The 23,253-nt window shown below is 44.6% G+C and overlaps 1 protein-coding gene across 1 annotated transcript in view; it reads left to right on the top strand.

Moving 5' to 3' along the window:
• RNF166 (ring finger protein 166) overlaps positions 1-3,846 on the top strand; it is a 10,499-nt gene extending 6,653 nt beyond the window's left edge. The window contains exons 4-6 of the mRNA XM_018566444.1: positions 1,542-1,656; positions 2,258-2,365; positions 3,764-3,846. Coding sequence (XP_018421946.1) covers positions 1,542-1,656; positions 2,258-2,365; positions 3,764-3,829 — 289 coding nt within the window. The 3' untranslated portion in view covers positions 3,830-3,846. The remainder of the gene's footprint in view (positions 1-1,541; positions 1,657-2,257; positions 2,366-3,763) is intronic.
• The last annotated feature ends 19,407 nt before the right edge of the window (positions 3,847-23,253 follow it).

The following is a 23,253-nucleotide window of genomic DNA, read 5'->3' on the forward strand; positions in this document are numbered from 1 at the left end:
TAGGGTTAGTAAAAGAAGCAAAAAAAAAAAAGGGGGGGGGGGTTGCTACCATGTATAAAGTGCAGGCGCCTATATAGCTCTGATCTTACACTGCTACATCTGAATATCTGCCATTCTGAGCAAGCCAAAGCTCTTGCACTTCTAGTTGGTGCCAAAGCCCAGCCCAGCCCATTCAGAGCAGCCAGCATAATTTTTTTATGTGGCTTCCAGACATAGGAGAACATTTGCCTGAACCAACCGTTTATGGTCAGGGGATGGTTATACCTGTGTAGGTTTTTTTAAGACCCTGACACAAGGCTGGACAAATCTCAGGAGCCAGGTTGCCAATGATCCTTAGAAATTGCAGTTGGCGCCTAACTTTTGACTTTTTCTACAGTTGTCAATGGAGCTGACTCTTAGATTGGACAGACTGACCCCTGAATACATTATTAATTTGTAAGTCCCTGCCCATTTCTCATGGGTAGAGTAAATGGGCAAGCCCGGATTTTCCCAGCTGTGCGCAAGGGTTAAGATCTTTCGTTAAGGAAACCTTCAAATAATCAAGAAACCAAGGAAGGGCACAAAAACCACTGGCTAGCTAAAGAAGTTGTAATGGAGACTAAAGGTGGTGGCACTTACGCGTGATTCCCAGGATCTGGACATGGACGACCGGTGTGGAGGATCGGGGCACTCGTGGTGTGGGTCCGACTGTAGTTGATGTGCTGATCCGAGAGGTACATCCACGGGAGGGTGTGGACAAGAAGAGGGGACTTCGCCCGAAGTGCCGTTGGGGGTCTGTGCGGTGTGGAGGAGAAGCAGGGAGATCGCTGTGGTGTCGGCAGTGGACAACGGGCAATGGACAGGGCTGTAGCAGCCGCAGCTGTGTGTGTCAGCGAGCGGTGCTTCCGTACACTGTCCCCAGCAGACCTGACAGTGACCGCTCGCTGACACACACAGCTGCGGCTGCTACAGCCCTGTCCACTGCCCGTTGTCCACTGCCGACACCACAGCGATCTCCCTGCTTCTCCTCCACACCGCACAGACCCCCAACGGCACTTCGGACGAAGTCCCCTCTTCTTGTCCACACCCTCCCGTGGATGTACCTCTCGGATCAGCACATCAACTACAGTCGGACCCACACCACGAGTGCCCCGATCCTCCACACCGGCCGTCCATCTCCAGATCCTGGGAATCACGCGTAAGTGCCACCACCTTTAGTCTCCATTACAACTTCTTTAGCTAGCCAGTGGTTTTTGTGCCCTTCCTTGGTTTCTTGATTATTTGCATTCACAGGTTCTCCTCCTGTTTCCCAGGGCTGCATTCATGTCTCCAAGCTAACTCTTTTCCCATCCGAGAGCGCTGTTTATATGTTTTTTCTGTCCGTTAAGGAAACCTGCTGCCATAAATATGTGGGCTGCCCTTGCTGGCCACCTTCTGAATATGTCCCATGCCTGGCTGTCACACTGAATCATTTTTTTTAGAGATTCAGAAGGGATTGACCTAATTTAGCATGCATGTTTCCTCTTCCTGCTGAAATAATGAATTGTCATTCTGTGTCACAGTAATATTCCAAACCGGTCCACCTTTGTGTGTCCATACTGCGGGGCCCGGAACCTGGACCAGCAGGAGCTTGTGAAACATTGCATGGAGAATCACCGGAGTGACCCCAACAAAGTGGTACGTCCAAAGTCCTATGGACTAAATGATGGGTAAAAGCAAACCACGACATAACCATCTGTCAGGTTAGAAATATGGAAGCTGCCATGGTCAACTGATTCACGTCAACGAGTTCACACACCAGGTAGGGAAGTCAGGATAAGAATGACAAGCCTGCAGTGAGCACCTTAGAGTGTTTCCATCACTCCCCCGCTTTTTGTTTGTGCTGTCAGACAGTAACGCATACTACCAATTACTTCTGGATATGGGTGCATGTGACCCATTCCCCTTTTTCCTATGTGACAGCAGCCCTGGCACATGGGAGCGGGGAGAGAATCCTCAGCCTTGTGTTATCCTCAAGTCCTGACATGTGGCTTCCACAGGCTTTCTCTCTTTGCGCCAACAGTAAGCAGAGAAGTTGCGAGCTCCCATAGGTGTGATGGTCAGGTGCTCACAAACTTGTCTATATAGTGTATATACAGTTGGCTGCTATGAAACTTGTCAGCAATTGACTCTTATTTGATGGACTGAATAACTGTGATTGTACCTTTTTCTATTTGCTTCTACAATCACTCATTTCTGTCTGGTGACTGCTGTGTTTGTTACTCACACATGGTGTTAGGTGTGCCCCATCTGTTCAGCAATGCCGTGGGGGGACCCCAGCTATAAGAGTGCCAACTTTCTTCAGCATCTTCTCCATCGGCATAAATTCTCTTACGACACATTTGTGGTATGTATTTTTATAAGGACAAATTTTACATCTTTTGTTTCTTTGATGCTACATTATAAAATTAGACACCTGGTTGGGAACATGCCTTAAAGTGATATTAAAGCTTCTGCTTTATTTTTTTTAAATTTACTTCTAGGAGTCTCAGCTTTTGTATAAAACTTCTGTTTTTCTTTTAAAAGTTTTCAGTTCCTCATTTTCTAGTGATTGATGACAGAAGGAGTCTATGACTCCTATGCCCTCACTATTTCAGTGAATCTGGATGTTCCCAGAATGGCTGTACCCAGACTGGTATGATTTGTCACATTACAGTGCCTACTATCCAGCAGTTATATTCCACCACTACAGTTTTTTACGTTTAGAAATAATTGCTGAATAAGCTGCTTGTTAGGAGACAAGCTGCTTTACTCAGCCTAGTAGTGGGGGGCAGGTCCCCCTTTCTCCAAACAGTATCCTCTAGTAGTGGTCAGGAGCATCTTGGTCACAGAAAATTAGGATTTAATTGCAAAGTCAATTATTGCTCCTGTTGACGGTAAGCCCTCATTCACACGAGTAACGGCCGGCCCGTACAGATCCGTGCTGCGTGCACGACCGTATCAGACAGCTCCTGGAAAGAACAGGTGCTGCGTGTGAATATACACAGCAGCCTGTCCTTCTCTATGGGAGTGCGTGGCCATACGCCGCCCTACGCTCACCCGACCTGCACGTCCGTACGGGTGCGTGTGTCCGTACTCGTACGCAGACAGGATGGATCCTGTCTTCGTCCGAGCAGGGACACCCGCACCCTTTTGGGTGAGCGTAGGGTGGCGTACAGCCACCATAGAGAAGGACAGGGGCTGCGTACAAATCACACACAGCACCTGTCCTTCCCGGGAGCTGCCCGATACGGCCGTGCACGCAGCGCGGATCTGTACGGGCCGGCTGTCACTCGTGTGAATGATGGCTAAATATCGTTCATAAAGGTAACACATTATATTGCCTTTTTCCCCCCCCCCAAGGTTGCAAATGTATAATTCATAGTGGAAGAGCAGTTAAGTGCAGCTCCACTTTTGCTAATAGAAGGCACCTTCAACTTTAACTAACATCACTGGATAGTCTTCGCTTTTGAAGTGAGATTTGGATATGTCACTCATGTATTCTCCTTGTTGGAGGCTCTGACATAAGGAAGCAAAGCCCTGCCTCTACCAAGATGGCCACCTCAGCTGCAGGGAGAACAGGGGCAATACTAGTGATTAGGCCTTTGTCCTCTAATCGACTTTTTTTGGGCAGTGCTTCCGGGGGTACAGGTTCTCTTTTATGAATGAGATGTTATTCGATGAACTGTACAGAAATAAAGAATAGAAACTATTTATTTTTATTTTTTTGGCCAACATTTGTGTGCTTTTATGTGTTTATTTCCAGGATTACAGCATCGATGAGGAAGCGGCGTTACAAGCGGCTCTGGCCCTTTCGCTGTCCGAGAACTGAAGATCCCTTTTAGGAGCAAGTTTTCCCTTCTCGGTGTTGTCACCCGCAACCGAGGCTTGTACATTCCTTCCAAAACTAGCTAATCACTTTCCTTTTCTCCCCACGCCTTTTTATTTTACTAGTGTTATTACTATTAGTAAGGTGGAATCTTTTAAGAATTGCATAAGGAAAAAGGCCGGATATGTCAGTTAGTGCAATTGAGTAGGTAAATTGGGCATGGGGCTCAACAATTCCTCATTTCTGTCATGCAGAGTTGTGTTTTTTTTTTGGGGGGGGGTCAAAAGTGTGTGTGTTTTTTCCTATAGAACAAGGGACTGTAAAAAAAGACGCAAGGTAGTAAGAATGACGGGGCAGGAAGTCATAGTGGTCGACCAGATTAGTATTTAGACCACAGCGGGAAACCTATGAGAACATAAGAAGGACACTTACAGCCTTATTTATAAAGTTTAAAGTGCAATAACCTATACTAACCAATCAGAATTCACTGTATAACCCTTACTGGTTATTGGGTCACTATGCCTCCAAGAGTAAGCTGTTTAAAAGGCCTAGGGTTAAAAAAATGACATGAGGCATCTCCTCAGCATGTTGGGGGTCTGTTCACAGATGATCCATCTTGTACATTCCGCAGTCACATTATTGTTAGAACCTGTTGGTATGTTATTCTTACCGTACTTGATTATCAACCATGTTGCCTCTGCCTTGCCAGACATTTTCCAATCGGAATCTTTCTTGACATGCATCGCTGCTGCAGTAAGCATGTGAACACCTATTGACAGTTAACGACCAGCCGTGCAATACTAGGACAAAGGCGAAGGTGGTTTAGATTTAGAAGATACAAACACGTTTCTGGAAAGACCTTATTGTGAACTCCAAAGCCAAAGACATAATCCTAACTGGCGATAAGCATTTTTGTGCAGGCAGAAGAGGGCAGTGGCAGAAAAGGAGTAAAAATGAAAAAGTGCAAGGTAGCTTCATAAATACTACATTCAAACCACACAAACAAGCCTGCAGGCTAGCATAGGATTGTATCTGCATTTTTTTATTTTTTTAAAATATTGATGACTAGCTAGAATAAATTCTGTGAAGATTCCACCTTGAAACAGCTATGGTACCACTGTATCCATACAGGCATACCTGTACACAAAGACGGTAAGCTGCTGGTAATTATTCACTTTAACTGGGACACTTTTTTTTCTTTAGACACTTGTAAGACCAAAAAAAAGGCCCTGACAATTCCAGTTTCCAGCCACGAGCTCAATGTATAGTGCCCCCTTATGGTTACACTTGGTACTGCTGCTGCCCTCCTTTTCATCTCTGGGTGATTCACTTTCTGGTAAACTGGGCTTCTCTAATACTCACCATGGATCTCATTAGAACATTGCAGATGATTTCATAGCCTCTGGTGTCTGTCGCAAGCCGGGGGTGTTGGCAATTGCGTTGTCTAACCTTTGCAAGAGTTTTATAGCCTAATGTGCATTGTGATCTACAACAAAAACTTGCTTTTGTAAGCGGTTGTAGAATATTAACCAGTTCCTCACTGTGAGGATCAGCACATTTACCGAACAATGACTGCTATAGTGTTTACAAATCTCACGTTCATTTTATTTATTTTTTGTTCCTGGATGCAAGTTTAATCTTCTCTTTAATCCTGTATTTAGGGAACGTATAAGTGGCCACTACTGACATCTGCTTTACAAAATGTTAGCTGCCTGGCTTATATGCTGATTTAGTGACTTCTGTACTTTTTGCATCACCACTCCAAAGCAAGCTTGTAAATCAGTTGTTCTGGCTTTGCTTTGCTGTATTATGCTCTCCTGGGTAAGTAACCCATAGTATTGGTCTCAGCCTGTCCCAAAGCTGTCCAAGGTCACATTTCCTGTTAACAAGCGCTCGCATTCATTGTGTTTCTGTGGTGACTTCACAGAGGCTATTCATCCAATACATTGGTCCCTGCTGGATTTCTGTTACAAGTTATATCTTCTGATCGCTGCTTATTCACATCAATCAGCTCTGAAGAAGGGGATGTGGATCCTCCAAACTTGACGGGCTACCCTGCAATCCTGAATGAAATGTCCTACATGATTAAAGAGAGGTGCTTATTCCAATCTCTTTCGCCACCTTTGCTATGGGCTTTGCCCCTCATATTACAGTGGAGCGCTTATGATTCCACATTCCTTCTCACCAACATGAGAGGTCCCTAGACTCTCCAAAGACCATTTTTTCTCACAGCATTGCGTTTAGCGGCAGCCTACATGTTTCTTTCCTCACAGATTTCCTTTAAAGGGTTAGTCCACCTTTCTTCACATGTTCCGAAAAAAAATCCCCATTGCTTTCCATCAACCCCAGCACATTGCAAAGCACCGTTCTGAGGTTAAGAAAGGTGCCCCTTTCCCATTGCATTCCTGTCGGTGCTGCAGGGCCTGCATGCAAAAAACGTGTAGGTGGTCGCAGTGCACGCTCTCTCCCTCTTGCAGCAGCGGCTGAACTTGGCTGCTGCTGATAGAGTTCACTGCATGCGGGCTCAGTTTTAACTATTAGCTGCTGGGGCATACTTCTGACATCCAGCCTGTTCTGTAGTTTGGCCAGAGGGGGCGGGGGTTAATCACCTAGAGGTCTTTGTACACGGGCCCTGCAGCACCTACAGGTATGCAATAGGAAAGGGCAGCTTTGTTAACATGGGAATGGGATGGGGCTGATGGAAAGCAATGGGGATTTTTTTGGAATATGTGACGAAAGGTGGACTAACCCTTTAAAGGAAATCTGTGAGGAAAGAAACATGTCGGCTGCCGCTGAGTGCAATATTGTGAGAAGAAAAAAGTCTTCGGAGAGTCTAGGAAGCTCTCATGTTGGTGAAAAGGTGCAAAGTGCTGGGGTGCAGGAAGGTGAACTAACACTTTAATTTGTCATTATGAAAACAAGCCTCATTTTTAGCAGTACCTATTAAGAACTTATTGCACAATGATGGACACCAATCAAATTCTCCTTTTTGTATTAGGTTGGAGAATAAAAGGGATGTGTGGTTTGCTATAGACATCACAGGCAGTATTTATTTCAGATCTTGTTAGGAACGAACCTTTAGTACCTGGAATACACACAACCTTAAAGTGAAGGGGGACATGTGCAAAACCTGTGCAGGTCGAAAGCTGGGTAAAATCTGCGTAAGGTTTGAACACTTTCAGGTTCTATGCCTGCACAGGTTTCTCAAGTCCCCGATTATTCATTGCTGTCCGTTCCTGAATTGTTTTATTACACACCCAGAGATGAAGGGTTGCCATTTTATACTGGCTTTTAACATAAACGGTTTCAACATTTCTAATGCTTTATTGTGTAGCTTTGCTATTTTCTAGTGTATAAAAGTATGTAATATAACTTAAGAGATTCATGTACAAATCACCTTATTCTTCATAACGCAATGTCTGTGATTGGTAACAATAGTATTTTTATGGAACATCAAAACCACAAAAAAAAAGACCTTTTTATTTATTTTGTAACACATTTTTGCAGCTTTAGGGTAGGTGTATTCAAAAATTGGTACTGCTGAAGGAAGAAGGCTTTTTCTGTCTCCCCTTTTTTTTTTCTTTACTGATTTTAAAATGTCAAAGTGTCTGTTTTTGGAAGTTAGCGACAGACCTCATAATAGGTTCAGCTATTATTGACTCCCCGTCAGCAGAGATCATCTGACCTAATCCCTTTATGTCAGGGATGTCCAAACTCCGGCCCTCCAGCTGTGGTGGAACTACGAATCCCATGAGGCTTTGCAAGATTCTCACAGACATGACTCCCGGAGAGAGATGCTTCATGGGATTTGTAGTTTTCACCACAGCTGAAGGGCCAGAGTTTGGACTTCCCTGCTTTATGTGATCATAGAGTAGCATTGTGTGCAGGAATGGTGTTTCAGCTGAACTGTTCTTAATCCATCCTGGCATGACTGCTAAGATAACTTTATATTCAGTATTAGGCCACATTAAAGGGAACGTCCACCCAAACTTTTTATTTTTTTTGTCATTAGTTGATTCTGGGGCTTTCACGGTTATTGGCTTTTTAGATCTAGGGGGGCTGCAATGTCATTTTGGTTCCTTAGTTCCACAGTGGGTGCAGCAGGGGGAATGGTGACCTGGGGCTAGGAACCTGAGAGGGGTATCTCCTCGCTGGATCCTGAGATATAGGAGGCCTCTGTTATTTTGAGTCAGCCCATCAGTATCCAACCCTAAGGGAGATGTCCGCATTGGGTAGAATGACTTTCAGTGTAAAATACTGTTACACTAGCTAGACTTCTCTTGCTTCCAGCTACGCTTTCATAGGACAGAGAAGTTCCAGATAACTTCTATTTGTCTGTCCAAAAAAGTATTTTCCTTAGCAGTTTCATGATTTGCTGCCAGTCAACCATCTTGCTGACAGACAGCCGGGGCAGCTACAAAACAATAAGGAAGAGGGGCGTTTGCTTATGAATCAGTAGAAGTCTTATAGCCGTTTACAAGGATCTCCTGATCACAAGCAAGGACAGGAGGACAGCGATAACCTTTTAATTCAAGTTAGTCTTTTAGAACAGAGCTGTTCACGCTCATACGTTTACAAGGCCATTGGGCCATTTTATTTTGTTAGGTTAGTTGGCTGTCAATAGCCAGCCTTCTCGGACAATATGTATTCATTGGTTTTTCTTTTTTCTATTTTGCATTCTTTATTTTCGAAGTGTGTTTTTGTTTACTATAGGTTGTAATTTTGGGTGCATGCTTACTCTTTTCCCCATTTCATTATGTTCCTCTGCAAGTTAATAGTAGCGCTAGTCTGGGGGTTGTAAATGTGCATGTTTTTGTATCGTTTTCTCTGGCTGTCCACTTCTAGTCATGCGTCCGTTTACATCTTCATGAACTCTAAGGCTCTGTTCACACCTAGGCGTATCCAATATGCGCGTTTCTACTCGCGTTTTCGAGAGCTACTTGGCTGTATCCCAATGGAAACGCACGACAAAAACGCCGCAAAGAAGCTCATGTACCTTTTCAGGCGTAGGCCGTTTTGTAGCGCGTTCAGACGGGCTGAAATACGGCAAGGTGTGAACCATACCCATAGAAAACAATGGGATTTTCATGTTTGAGCGTTTTGTAGAGCGTTGAACCAGTCCTAAAGGTTGGGAAATAGGTGAGGAGGAGAGGATTTAAAGGGGAACTGTGTTTACCAACTTTCGCACTGCTTTTTTGGTAACCGAGTGTGCAGCCTACTGTGGTAAGAAGTGGAGGCCGGGTTGTGTCGGATTGGCTATTCGCAAAAGTTTGGCGGTGATGATATAGCAGGACTCGGAGAAGAAAATCTCTGACATGTACAGATAATTCTTTGTAAACCGGCCTATTGAAATCAGTAGAGCACAGAAAATACATTCACGGGACACCTGTAGGAGTGCTGTTCATTCCTCTGAAATGTAATTAAGCCCATTATGGTCTTATGAATGCAGGATTGGCTTCTACCCATTCATAGATTCTTGGTGTTTTTCATGTGCTCGGTTATCCATGATATAAGCATACGCAGTGCTCCTCTCTGTGTCTCTGGAATGACGCATAGGCTCCACTCACATCTTTCTTCTACAGTATACTGCCCATCCTGAGTTACAGAAGCAGGGATTCCTGGGGGGTTTGTATATTCAGTGCTAGGTGCTGTACAGGTTGGGCATTCCCAACAAAGGCTTTGCTGATCAACAAAGGTACTTGATACCCAAAAGATATACATTTATATGTATTATGTGAAACAGCTACTAATATTCAGATTTCTGTATGGAAAACTATCCACGTAGGTACATATAGATGGATAAACGTATCCACATACAGGTGAAACTCGAATAATTAGAATATCGTGCAAAGTTCATTTATTTCACTAATGCAACTTAAAAGGTGAAACTAATATATGAGAAATGACTCATTACATGCAAAGCAAGATAATTCAAGCCGTGATTTGTCATAATTGTGATGATTATGGCTCACAGCTCATGAAAACCCCAAGAACCCCAAATCCACAACCTCAAAAAAGTAGATTATTACATGCAATCAATAAAACAAGGATTGTACATAGAACAATATCGGACCTCTGAAAAGTACAAGCATGCATACGTACTCAGTACTTGGTTTGGGCCCCTTTTGCAGCACTTACTGCAATTACTTTTGCACAATAGTCTAATTATTTGAGTTTCACCTGTAGGTACAGAAGATGACATTATGTCATGTCAGTCCATATAGGCTAGAAGTGGCAAAAGAAGACACTAAAATGTTCATTTTTCTTCCACTGATTACTAGAAAGGGAGTTGGCTGAGCATTAATATATCTCTGCCCACTAAACCAGCTGGAATTATTGGTTCCATCAACCAATATAAGGCAATGGTGACTTATGCACAGCGACACTTTTAAGCAGATAATGCAAAATTGACCACTCTCTGACCCATGTTGGCTATTCTGTCCTAAACCTGATTGTTGGTGATGTCTTCACTGGATATCTTCCCAGGTTTTGCCCAGTGCATGCTGGGATATTTTTCCATTACTTAGACAAGGTGTGTAGAAGCACAAGGAGCATGCTGTGGGCCAGTCTTTGTCATCAGCTTAAAGGAGAACTATGAGGTGAGTGCTTTTCACTCATCCTCATAGTTCTAGCCGACCTGTGACAATAAGACTGTCACAGGTCGGCTCAGTAGATCGGGAAGTGAGCGAACACATACCGGCGTTTGCTCACTTCTCGATCTTGTCACGGCAGAGAGCCATGACAGGGGTGGGACTGGATTCCCCCCTCCCTGCTCCGATCCTCCAGCGCTGACTGGCGGAACGGACTGGGGAGGGGGCGGATACAGCTGGTTCGGCCTCTAGATAAGCAGAGCCAGCTGTCACTCACACAGCTTGGTGGATCCAGACATAATTGTCGGGATCCGCTTCAGCTGCGGCGTCTCAGTATACCGTGAGCTGTAGCTCGCGGTATACTGAGCTTAGGGTGACGGGAGGACGCTAGTTTGTGTCCTCCCGTTACCCTTAGGAGAACTATGGGGAAAAGCCTTAACCCCACAATTCTCCTTTTTAAAGAAGCACCTCTTCATGCAGACATAAGAAAGACTGAGCACAGACGGAGTGCACTGCTGTATACTATAGTTAGTGACATGATCAAATTGGTTTGCTGCAGTGTTTTGTGGAAGCGATAGGACTGTAAACACCTTAGACTGCTCTCTAGCAAATCAGAAGCGGTCTTTAAACATTAGATTGGGCACAAAATGGCCGACCTTTGGTCAGTCACAATGCGAAAAATTGTAATTGAAAGAGAAACATGAAAAGGCGTGTGATACAGAGTGTGTAAGGACAGCATCAATATCATCCACGGGAATGGCTACTGTGCTCTGGCAAGGCATTCTGGGACATGTAGATTTCCAGCGATTCTCGTACGATAATCGGAAGGTGTGTGGGGACCCTAAGACATACAGCTTTGGAATTATCCCTGCTGACTGGGGAGCTTGAGATCTGTTTTTACAGATGTATTGGGTCTCTGCAGAGTGACCACTGCTTTCACGTGGAGAGCATGGGTCCCTGTCACAGCACAAGCGGATAGCTGGGGACTGGACCTCAACTGCGGAACAATTCAGGAGTAGGTTTAATGGGATTGGATCAGTCAGACGGCTCCCTAATACACTCAGTGCGATGGGGAGCCGTTCCACATCATGTATCCCAGCCTATCCCTATGGAAGATTAATTTTAGTGGGGCGGGGGTGTGATGGGACTGTAGTTGTAACCGTTCTCTAGTCTAAGACTTAACTTATGACACTACCACAGCTCAATGCAGGTATTTAGCAGGTTCAGGCAATATTCCAGCAATATGATCAAGTGCAGTAAGTTTAGCAGAGACAGGCAGTACTTCCGCAGAATGACAAATGCAGGTGATAGTGCAAGCAGACAATACTCCAGCAGTATAACACAATGCAGGTAGCGTAGCAACAACAAGCAGTACTTCAGCAGTATGGTAACAAGTATATGCACCAGTAATCCCCTGGGGGGCTAGAGCCTAATACTTGCAGTTATGGTGACAGTGATACAGCTCAGTGAGTAAGGTTGTATCCCTGGCAAAGCTGAGAGGCAGATGCAGTAACTGGAGGTGTCCGAGTGGACTGCAGACTGCAGCGTGGGGGAGCCGGACTGGTTCAGTGGAGATGGTGGAGGCGAATCGCTCGACGTTCCACATTGACTGAACGCCGAGTGATTGCCTCCGCTGGGTTTATGAGACCAAGCCGCGCCCAGGGGGCGGAGCCCCGCGTGACGTCACGGCCGGAGCGCCGTGGCGCTGAATCGGCCGGGGGTGCCGAGACCGAGCGTGACAGTCCCTCTCTACAGCATGCTGGCAAGGGACAGGCTTTTCTACTCATGTTGTGTCTGCTTTCTAAAGAAATTAACTTTTAAAATTTGAACATCTTTTCATTTTACTGGAATGTATTTAGCTGATTTAAACTCCAGGTTCTGTTTGGCTGTAAAGGACTCCGGGCACTGCAAGGGTTAAAGGAGAACTATGAGGTGAGTGAAAATCACTCCGCCTCATAGCTCGAGCCGACGTGTGACAATGAAACTGTCACAGGTCGGCTCTATAGATCGGGATGTGAGCGAACGTATACCGTCACTGGCTCACTTCTCGATCATCTCCCTGCAGAGAGCCGTGACTGTTAGTCACCACTCCCTGCAGAGATTCCCCCCCCCTCCCCGCTCCAATCCTCCAACGCTGACTGGAGGAATGGACGGAGGAGGTGGTGCGTACAGCTGGCTCTGCCTCTAGATAGGCAGTGCCCGCTGTCATTCACGCAGCTGGGTGGATCTCGACAGTAATGTCGGGATCCGTTCCGGCTGTGGCGCTCTCAGTATATCGCGGGCCATAGCCCTCGTTATACTGAGCTCTGGGTCACGGGAGGACGCTAGTATATGTCTTCCCGTGACACTAAAAAGAACTATGGGGACAAACACTTACTCCATAGTTCTCTTAAGTGCTCGTTTTATTTAGGGGTTCAGATAAAGCAGTTTTGCTGATCCCTGCTCCCATGACAGTCAGCGCTCACCTCTTTCTTCCTTCACTCTGGCTATGGAATGTCTATTAAAATCCTCACGTCTAATGCGGGTCAATGGACCTGCACTAGATGTGATGATGTCAACTGTCCTTAGACCACCAAAGCCCAGGGAAGAAGAGGCTGTAGGGATCCATCTAGCAGCCCAGAGGAATCTGGGATCAGGTTAGTAATTCTGCTTTATTCCAGCCCCTAGACCAAAGCCATCACTTAACCCTTTCAGTGCAGGGGGTAGCCCCACTGCAAGGGTAGCTTTTTTTTTTTATTATTGGCCCAGAATTTTTCTTTAAGGTTTTGTTGAGGTAAAGGGGAAATGCCTCCAACAGCCACACAGATGTGGTGAAACTACAAATCCCATGATGCATCTCTCTCCGGGTGTCATGTCTGTGGCTGTGAGAATCTTGCAATACCTCATGGGATTTGTAGTTCCACCACAGCTGGAGGGCCGGAGTTTGGCTACCCCTGGTCTAACCCTTCTACTGCCTATACATAAGTAAAAAGAAGATCTGTTTTTTGCCTGGTATTGAGCTATAGTGCACAATACAACTAAGTGGAGCAGTATATACATCCATCTATAAAGTCAAAGAGATTTCAGAGGGTACTGCTGTTCTAAGATGTTTACATTAGATGCTTTTCCTCTGTTTTTTTTTTCTTTTCTTTAATGCATGAATGTCTTGTGTGTCCGTTCTCCCTGAGCTTCTCATCACAGCATGTAGGGGGCAGCAGAGATTGCATGCAAGTAGAGTTTTTGTATCAACCTTAACTTGTTTTTGTTTTGTTTTTCCCCCCTTCAAGTAGGTAGAGACCTGGCGAGGTTATTGACTTTAGTAGCCATTTAGACCAGATCTTATACCTAGGTACCTATTTCTACTTTGACTTTTTGTTCTGCAAAATCTAATTTACTGTAGGGCCAGCTTTTCACCTTCCTTCAAGCCAATCACACAGTACAGTGATGATATCAGGTACGCAGTCATAGGAGGGTCAGAAGACCAATCTGTTACCTCAACTAAACAATGCAAATACGTATTGATTGTCGTTGCTGTGGTTCTGCTGCTGTTCTTGGTTTATTGTGATCGTTTCTTCTACTATGATGAAAACATTTTAGAGACGTGGGGATGCCAGCTCTTTTCAAGAGTGAACACTCATCGTCCACCATGTTGGGTACTAGGTTGGGTCATGGGTATAGCTGGGAGACCAAAGGACCAATCAACCGAAATTTTAACTTTCTCAGCTAGTTTCATTCACAAATACACGCTGGAAAAGATTCAGAAGCCAGTTGACTTGATTAAGGGCCCGTTCACACCACATCCAGATCATCTCCAGATCAGATTGTTGCCAGACTCAAAATGCATCCTAATGTATCCCTATGCTATTTCTGGCCTCTGTTCCCACCAGCACAGTCTGTTCCAGACCAGAAAAATACTGCACGTCTCATTTTGTCTGGTGTGGAACTGCGGCAGGTTCACACTATTTTCTGGACCAGATCTGGTCTGTAAAATGGTGTTAACCTCTCTTAAAGGGGGGCTCTTTGTTGGCAAGTACAAGTCCCTCGCTGTATATGAACCTGCCTGCTATTGTGCCGATTTTGGTCAACAGGATGCAGTTTTTTGTTTTTAGCCTTAGTCAATTCTTTCCAAATCATTTTACCAAAGCAAACCAGAAATACATTCATGGTAACCACATTAACATGCATCTCATATGATGTATGGGTACGTCTCGCGTATCATGTGCGGTGTTAAAGTGAACCTGCAATGTATACTTTTTAATATTACTAGTAGTATTGCCTAAGAGCAGGCACCAAAGGGTGCCTACATGGACCTTCTGTGTTCAGCAAATTAACCTCTCCGTGCCTTCTCAATGGCCTTACTATTGGCCCCTGAGGGCTCTTATTTAGTGGCATAGATGATAGGACATGCCAGATCTCAGAGTTGAACTGTTGGCAGATATTTAAAAACAAAAACCCCATTTAATCCACTTGCATTAATGGGGGAAAAAAGTGTATTTTTAAATAAGGCTTCTTTTTTATCAGACTATTGTAATCCTCTGCACAGCTGAACTGAGGCTGGGAGATAGGTGAGGGCAGCACTGAGAGACAAGGTGGGTCTATTGTGTGGCACATTGCTATCTAACACAGGGAGCCTACTTACAGGAGAACACAAATGACCTTATCTGTGAGCGTCTACTTCCTTATTGTCCATTTACAGACTGGGGCATGTCCATGACCAATCAGTACTGCTTAGCTGCAGTAACTAAACGTGAGGTCAGGTTCTTTGCTGTGCAGTGTAGAAATGGTGTATGAAACACAAGACAGGCTGGGCAGTATTGCAAATCTATTGGCAGGTAACATAGTTCAGAGATTTCATTTGTGGCTGTATCTGCAGGGCCATCTTTAATGTGGGGCAAAAGGGGCAGTTGCCCTGGGCCCAGTCTATGTTTTGCGTCCCAAAGCAGCTGCCCCTTGAGCCCGCAAAAGTGGCAGGTATGGGTGGGGACCCAAGAAAATGTTTGCCCAGGGTCCAATAAATATTAAAGGCAGTCCTGTGTATTTGTTTGTAATAAGACCTGAGCTTAATGCAAAATTCCAGTTCTTTGAGGGTCAGCAGGGCTCCATTTCACAGAAGACCATTTACTGACCACTCGAGGTAGTAACAGGCATTTGCAATGGTTGTTTTTAGGCTTTTCGTTTTAAAATTGTTTTATATATATGACAGGTCCACTTTAATCCCGCCACAGTCCCTCCAGGCTCTTTCTATGCCTGGAAACCAGTAATGTGAATAGACATACAAGGGGAATGTACACAATCCCTTCTGGTTGACTGGTTCTGATGTTCTTACTTTAAAAGGGGCGTGGATTCGCCAAATGGCAGCAGTCTGGACAAAGATTTTTAAGGAAAATTCATTCCAAGTCATTGGGAGATGTCACGTGATCAATGGCGTGGGTTTTGTTTTTTTGGGGGGTGGGGGTTTGCTTAATGTTGGCATTTTTACAGATGTATTTGTGAATGTTACAAGATAGCTTTATATTGACTCGTATTTTTATTTTGTAATTTTATTTAATCACTGCTGATGTTAACCAAAAGCGTTCATCCCCATGACAAGGAGCAATGCAAACCGTGAATATATTGTACTAGAACCTGGCTAAGCTGAAGCACAGACAGGTCCGTGTTACCCGAATAGGTCACTTTAAAGCCTCTGATAACATGTGGGAATGTTGGGGGCGTGTCTGTAAGGGAGGTGGGAGGGACTGGGGTGGTGGGTGGGGCGAAATGCAATGGCTTCATTTTTTTATAGCCCTATTTCCTCCACTGTCGTGTGTATTTTTTGCTGAGCAGGGTGTAACGAAGGACTTGCACATGTGTGTATATATTGTCTGTCTGTGTGTAGTTATTACACTGTGTCTCTGTTTCTCGTTTTATTTTGCAGAACATGCTGAATACTAGAAGTTTTGATGATAAATACTGTTTTTTGGAAGTAAAAACAATTTATTATGTATTTGTAGCAAAACCATTTTTCTCAGTAAAATGCAGTTTCATTCCACGCGCGTCTCGCTGTCTTTTGTTTACGGCATCTGGCTCAGCGACCAAATATCGCCTAAAAACAGTCGTTTAGTTAAAAAGCTCATCTGCCCATCGCACCCAGGAGGCGCAAAGTCTTACTGGACACGGCAAGAGGAAAAAAAATGAGATGGCCTAATAGATGTGTGTAATGTAAAATTATATAAACCCAACAACTTGCCAGCATTTCGTCTCATTATTATACAGGATTTATATAGCGCCAACAGTTTGCGCAGCACTTTACCATATAAGGAAGACATTACAATCACAATACAAGACAAGATGGTAAGGAGGGCCCTGCCCCTGAGGGCTTACAATCTGAAAGAGGAGGGGGAAGTGATACATGAGGAGGTAGCTGTGTGGGGTTGTTTGAAAAAGTGATGGTTCAGTGGTTAGGTTGAGGTGGGATAGACTTCCCTGAAGAGATAAGTCTTAAGGGATCGCCTAAAGGCAGTCAGAGTGGGATATAGATGGACAGGTTGGGGTAAAGAGTTCCAGAGGATGGGAGAGACTCTAGAGAAGTTCTGGAGGCGAGCATGGGAGGAGTTGATGAGGGAGCTAGAGAGCAGGAGGTCTTGGGAGGGGGCGGTTAGGGTGATACTTTCAGACAAGGTTGGAGATATAGCCGGGGGCAGAGTTGTGGATGGCTTTGTAAGTGATTGTTAATATTTTGAATTTTATCCTCTGGGCGAGTGGAAGCCAGTGCAGGGATTGACAGAGGGGGGTTGCAGACACTGAGTGGTTGGTTAGGTGGATAAGTCTAGCAGCTGCATTCATGATAGACTGAAGGGGGAGGAGCCTGTGTAAAGGTAGGCCAATGAGGAGGAAGTTACAGTAGTCGAGACAAGAGATCACATCTTTTGGATAATTGCAAATCAACCCGTTGATCCTGCCAGAAATCCTGTAAACTGGTAACATTGTGTGTTCCCTGCCTGTATTTGTGTTATCAGTTGCCTCTGTGGACTACAAAACGCCTCCCCCTATGCACAGCAAAGTGATTGCGTCTCTGCAAAGGACACAACACCACCTTTGAAGAAGTGACCACTTGTTTTAATCCTTTTAATGCCATGGTGTGTGGTACACAACCATGGCAGTTAAAGCGGACCTTTACACTCAAAAATCCAATTCTACCAATGCCTCCCTCTATGTACAATGACTAATAATAACACAGACATGTCAGGTGTAAAATGCTGAGATTGTGAAATACTTCCACTTGCAGAGCGTTCACTTCCTGCTTTGAAAGGGCAACATGACCTCAGTTTGGCAAAGCAATGCACACTGGGATTGCCATATCGGCAGAGTATTGCCTGGAAATCTCATCTGTAATCTTATGAGATCTCAGGGAAAGGCATTTTCTTCCCCTGAGATGATGTGCATGGACACCTGTCCTAGTCACATGTGCCAGTAATTTAGGAAGTAAAAGGAGAGCTAGTAATCTGCCCTTAGTTAACATGGCCACTGTCAGAAGACTGGAGAAGAATAGAGAAATAAGGTATGCAAAGAATACAAACCGGGAAATTATCTATAAGTATGTGTTTGTAGATTGTCATCACTAAACATTTCTAAAGGTGTTTTGTTATTTTAAAGATATGGGGACATGATATTAAAGTCGGAACGTTTTTATCCTATTTCAAATGCTGATTAAAATCGCTTACCATGAATGACTCTTCTTGATATTTAAAGGTTTTAGCTTCCTACTGAATCAGCTGGCCCACCGAGCACTGACCCTGGTATTCTGTTTTAGGATGGCTCCTTTCCCTTGGAGGGTCCTATGGAGCCACCTTTTGTGAAGACACACACACAGCTTACTATTACACACAACACAGGTACAGCAAGGTAAGACACTACTCAACTCCCCCGCTCCGCTGAGCTAGTAGAAGGACAGTTGCTGGAGACTGTGCTGTCATGTTGTCTTGTACTGGACAGGAAGTTGAGGGAAGCCTAGCTGAGAGAGTTGGAGCTGTTCAGAAACATTTGGGTAAAAAAAATGAAAGAAACACTCTGCTGGGCAATGTTTGTTTGTTTGATCTGGATTTACTGTTGGGGGGGGGGTGAGGTTGATTTTAGTAATACTATATTAACATCGTCAAGCTGGAGCTGAAGGTTTCTTTTAACCCGTCTGCTCCCAGACCCATTTGTGGCACACAAGCTAAAATGCAGATTTTAAACATGAAGATTCCTTATAACCCTGAAAACATTCGATATTTTCTAAAAGCAGAGACCTTGGAGCATGAAATGGTGGCAGTTGCAAGTTTTTTTTTTGAATGTCAAAAGATATTAGCTCGACTGGTTTTCAAACCCAAATTTTCTGTATAAATTATATTCCAATTCCTTTCAGTGCACACAGACACAATATAATACCCAATGTTTGGGGAAAGATATAAAAGATGAAATTCTACCAAATAAAAAGATACCAAATATGTCAAGCTTCAATATTGCATGAGCCTGTGATACTGCAGTGCCTAACATTGTCCATAGGCAACACTTAAAATCCATTACAGCTCATCAGTTTAGAGGTAACCACGAGCCCCAGAATTATGTCACACCCTCTGATGCGCAAGGTTGATGCCTGATACGTGTGGCACAATTGTCTTTTTTTACACCAGCGCACCCGACGTGCAGGTTTATTTTCGTATGAGCTGGACATGGAGATGGGCTTTTAAAATGATTTCTTTTGATTTAAACTTCTTTTTTTTTTTTCGCCAATGTTATTGGCAGTGCAATGGGGCTGATCATCTCCCTATGTCATAGCAAAGTACAGGAGACTTTAGGGGTCTATTAGTCACCTGTGAAGCCATTGAGGCCGGGGATTGATGGTCCTGAACCCGGAAGTGATCATAGCTCACCACTTCCAGGTCCAGAGGAGATCAGGTAACGGATGTTTGTTCCTCTGCCCTCCATCCTGACACCTGCCATGATGGTCTTGGGCACACAGGGGGCACACAGGGGGCACACTTGATCATGGGACCGGGGGGGGGCGGATCTTTCACAGCATACAGAAATGATGGGGCGGCTTAACAAATCACTTCCACAAGTCAGCATAGTCAGCATAGGAAGAAAACAATACTCTGCTCTTATATATAAAGCCTGTCTCAACAAGGCCATCGTGCACCTTTCAATGGAATCACCTGAACTCAATCATTTGGAGAAGTGTCCACATACCTCAGACCATATAGGTAGGTGTGATGATCAGGTGTTTGCAAACCTTTGGCCATATAGTGTGTATCTGTACACTGTGCAGACATCCATGCCTCTAGGTAGGTTTGAAGACTGATGGACTTCAGCCTCCCAGGGCTTCCTGCTGGTTGCAGTGTACCTGCTAGCAGGTTTGGTCAATGTAAAGTCTCCATGTAGTTCCATCATGGTGAATAATCCTGAGACTCAAGACTCCTCCTGGCCCAGTACTGAATCACTAAAGGAAATAGTCAGACGTGAGGAATGGAGCACACAGCGGGGCTGATAATGGCACGGGGGTGTCCACATTCCTTTCCCTGCTCTGAGGTATCTGGCAGCACTGTGACAATCTCACCTAGGTGCAGCCTGAAGAGTTAGATAAACTTCTCATATCTTCAAGAGTTACCTGCGGGCCCACACACGGGGGGGAAAGGGACCAGTGTGACGGGGCCTGAGACCTTGTGAGCTGACTTGTTAAACACTTCAGCACCATCAAAGCTTACATTAGGCAAACAATTGCTGTCCTTGTCTGGATTGGGTTTGTTTAACCCACCCCGCTCTCCCAAAATGTGTGCCTTTCCAAGGTCACCCTGTTCAGTGGCCCCGGGTGATTGCCACCCTCCACCTGTTACTGAACTACAAGCACCAGCAAGTGGCTGGCCAGGATCTTCTAAAGCTGGTCATACATCTTACAATTATCTGCAGAGTTTCTGTGGTCAGATGGAAAAGGTGGAACAGATTCCTCTATCTACACTTAACTGTGTGGCTGGAGTAATCTCCACCTGGGCCAATCTGTTGCACTTTTTCCATCTGACCACAGAAAATCTGCAGATAAATTGTAAGGTGTATGGGCACCTTAACAAAGAGCCGCTGATCGTCTACCATGTGCTCTGAATTATTTAGATTGTATCACTTTCAGTTTTCTTTAAAGCTAAACTCTGGAATAAGGAACAATTGTCTCAATACAACAGTCACATTTTGTCTAATTTGACTCTAGGTGAACTTTGTATATTTCTTCCAGATCTGTGCAATAATCCAGTAAGACCGGTCACTGCTGCTCTCTCTTCTTGTGCAGGGTGACTGGTCTTGTCTCTGCCCCCTCCTGTAATAAAGACCGGTCACCTGTGCTCTCTCTCCTGGTGCAGTGTGACTGGTCTTGTCTACGCCCCCCCCTTGTAATAAAAACCGGTCACTGCTGCTCTCTCTCCTGGTGCAGTGTGACTGGTCTTGTCTACGCCCCCCCCTTGTAATAAAAACCGGTCACTGCTGCTCTCTCTCCTTGTACAGGGTGACTGGTCTTGTCTCCGCCCCCTCCTGTGATTAAGACTGGTCACTGCTGCTCTCTCCTTGTGCAGGGTGCAGCAGTGACCGGTCTTGTCTCCGCCCCTCCTGTAGTTTTCTGCACGCAGCCTGTAGTGGGTGGAGCCTGCTGGATCCCTCCCACAGCTCTGCGAATTCATATTTTGCAGTGCTATTGCATATACTGTATATCGTGCATTAATGTGCGTTATGTTAAGACAGTTCATTCACTATTTACAGACTGAGAGTGCAAAAAAACTACACATGGCTTTTCTTGTATTTTTTAAATACATATATATTTTTACAATACAGAGGAACATAACACACAGTATGTACGTCTTGGTATGCTGCAGTCCTTTCACCACTACTGTACAGAACTATTCACAATCAGCCAGGGGCCATTCACAAAGAGCCGTGCATTGTTGTACCATTCACATTGGAATTGGGCCCTGAGGCGTTCATCATATGGACTTCAGCTTGTAGGAGCTCAGCTGACGAGCAAGGTGTACATCGCTTTCGATAAGCTTTGCGCATCTTTATTGAAACTTCAACTCCAGTTTGAGGATTTTAAATACAGATCTGAATGGGAGTCTTGGCTGTCCTCCATACAAGCTGTGAGCAGGGTTTAACGTGATATTAAAGTCAAAATGTTTTTTAAACTATTTCAAATGCCAATTTACTTACAATGGACGCTGCTCCTTGATGTTTAACATTTGTAGTTTCCTGCAGAAGGAGTTGGTCTCCTGAGCACTGGTCCTGATATCCTCTTTAACCCCTTCGTGACTGACGACGTACAGTGTACGTCGCCAGCATCGGGGCTGTTTAAACAGACTCCCGGCGACTTTTGCCGCCGGGAGTCTGTTTAAACTTGTAGAGCCGACTGTCGGCTTTACAGTGGCTCCTCTCCCTTGTAGGATCATTTGGAGCCCCCCTTGTGTGTGCTATTAAGCTGCGTGCGTCTCCACAAACACAGTGACACAGCAAGGCAAGCCATTCCCTTGCTTGCTCCTTCCTCCCTCCAAGCAAGTAGATGGACGGTTGCTGGAAAGAAATTAAAATGTTACAACACAATACATCTTATAGTGTTCTTATAAGGGCTCATTCACAAGGATGCAAATACAGGCATATGGGCTGTATAATTATTATTATTATATGGGCTTTATAATGCACATTATACTGCTGTATTTATAATAATAATAATAATATGGGCTGTATAATGCACAATACACTGCTGTATTTACATCATCCAGGAGCCACAGCTGCTGCGTTTTTGTATCCACAGCGTTGTATGGAATACGCTGCACATGGGCAGGTACCGCCATTTACACGCATTGGCGTAATTCCCCAAATGCAAAACTTTTGTGTTTGGCACATATGTGTTTGGCGCATGTAAATGACGGGGTTTTTTTTCATGTCTCTGACCGCAGCTATATGTCAGCCAATGTGTCCATCAACATTTTAGTGTTTAGATTTGTATTTCAGAGCAGTGTTCAGGGCCATAAATAAAACCAAACGAGCCAAAACCTGCATTCGGAGGGGACCTTGCTGCCATCAATTGCGTGCATATGCATCTAAGTTCATTCTATTGCCTAAATTAATATTCTAGCCCAGGGGAAGGTAATCTCGGCAATCCAGCTGTTGTGGAACTACAAGTCCCATGAGGTATTGCACGACTGACAGCCACAGGTATGACTCCCAGAGGTGATGCTCTCGCTGTCATATAGAAAGAAAGTGAACTCTATCCTCTGATTGGTTGGTGGTCGCTTATTAATCATTACTTTCCATTAGATGCAATGCCAATACAAAACACAACAAGGCTATTGGCTCATTCTACAATATACTACAGGGGTAGGCAACCTCTCCAGCTGCTGTGGAACTACAAGTCCCATGAGGCATTGCAAGACTGACAGGCATGACCCCCAGAGGTGATGCTCTCGCTGTCATTTAGAAACTGAACTCTATCCTCTGATTGGTTGGTGCTCGCTTATTAATCATTACTTTCCATTAAATGCAATGCAAATGCAAAGCACAACAAATTAACTCTGTTACAAAAACTAGAGGCCATCACCTAAAATTGATGGAAAAAAAATTCCAGCACAAGGGGCGAAGGGGGTTCTTCACAGTAAGATCAGTTAGGGTCCGGAACTCACTGCCACAGGCGATGATTTCAGCAAATAATGTGGAATTGTTCAAGAAACTTTTGGACGATTTCTTAAGGGACCGTAATATACAGGGGTACAGGTACTCCTAGAATGAGATCCTAATAGGTTGGACTTGATGGACTAATGTCTTTATTCAACCTCAAATACTATGTAACAAGGCTATTGGCTCATTCTACAA

The sequence above is a fragment of the Nanorana parkeri genome, unplaced genomic scaffold (assembly GCF_000935625.1).
Source record: "Nanorana parkeri isolate BGI_ZX_2015 unplaced genomic scaffold, ASM93562v1 scaffold950, whole genome shotgun sequence".
Lineage (NCBI taxonomy): Eukaryota > Metazoa > Chordata > Amphibia > Anura > Dicroglossidae > Nanorana > Nanorana parkeri.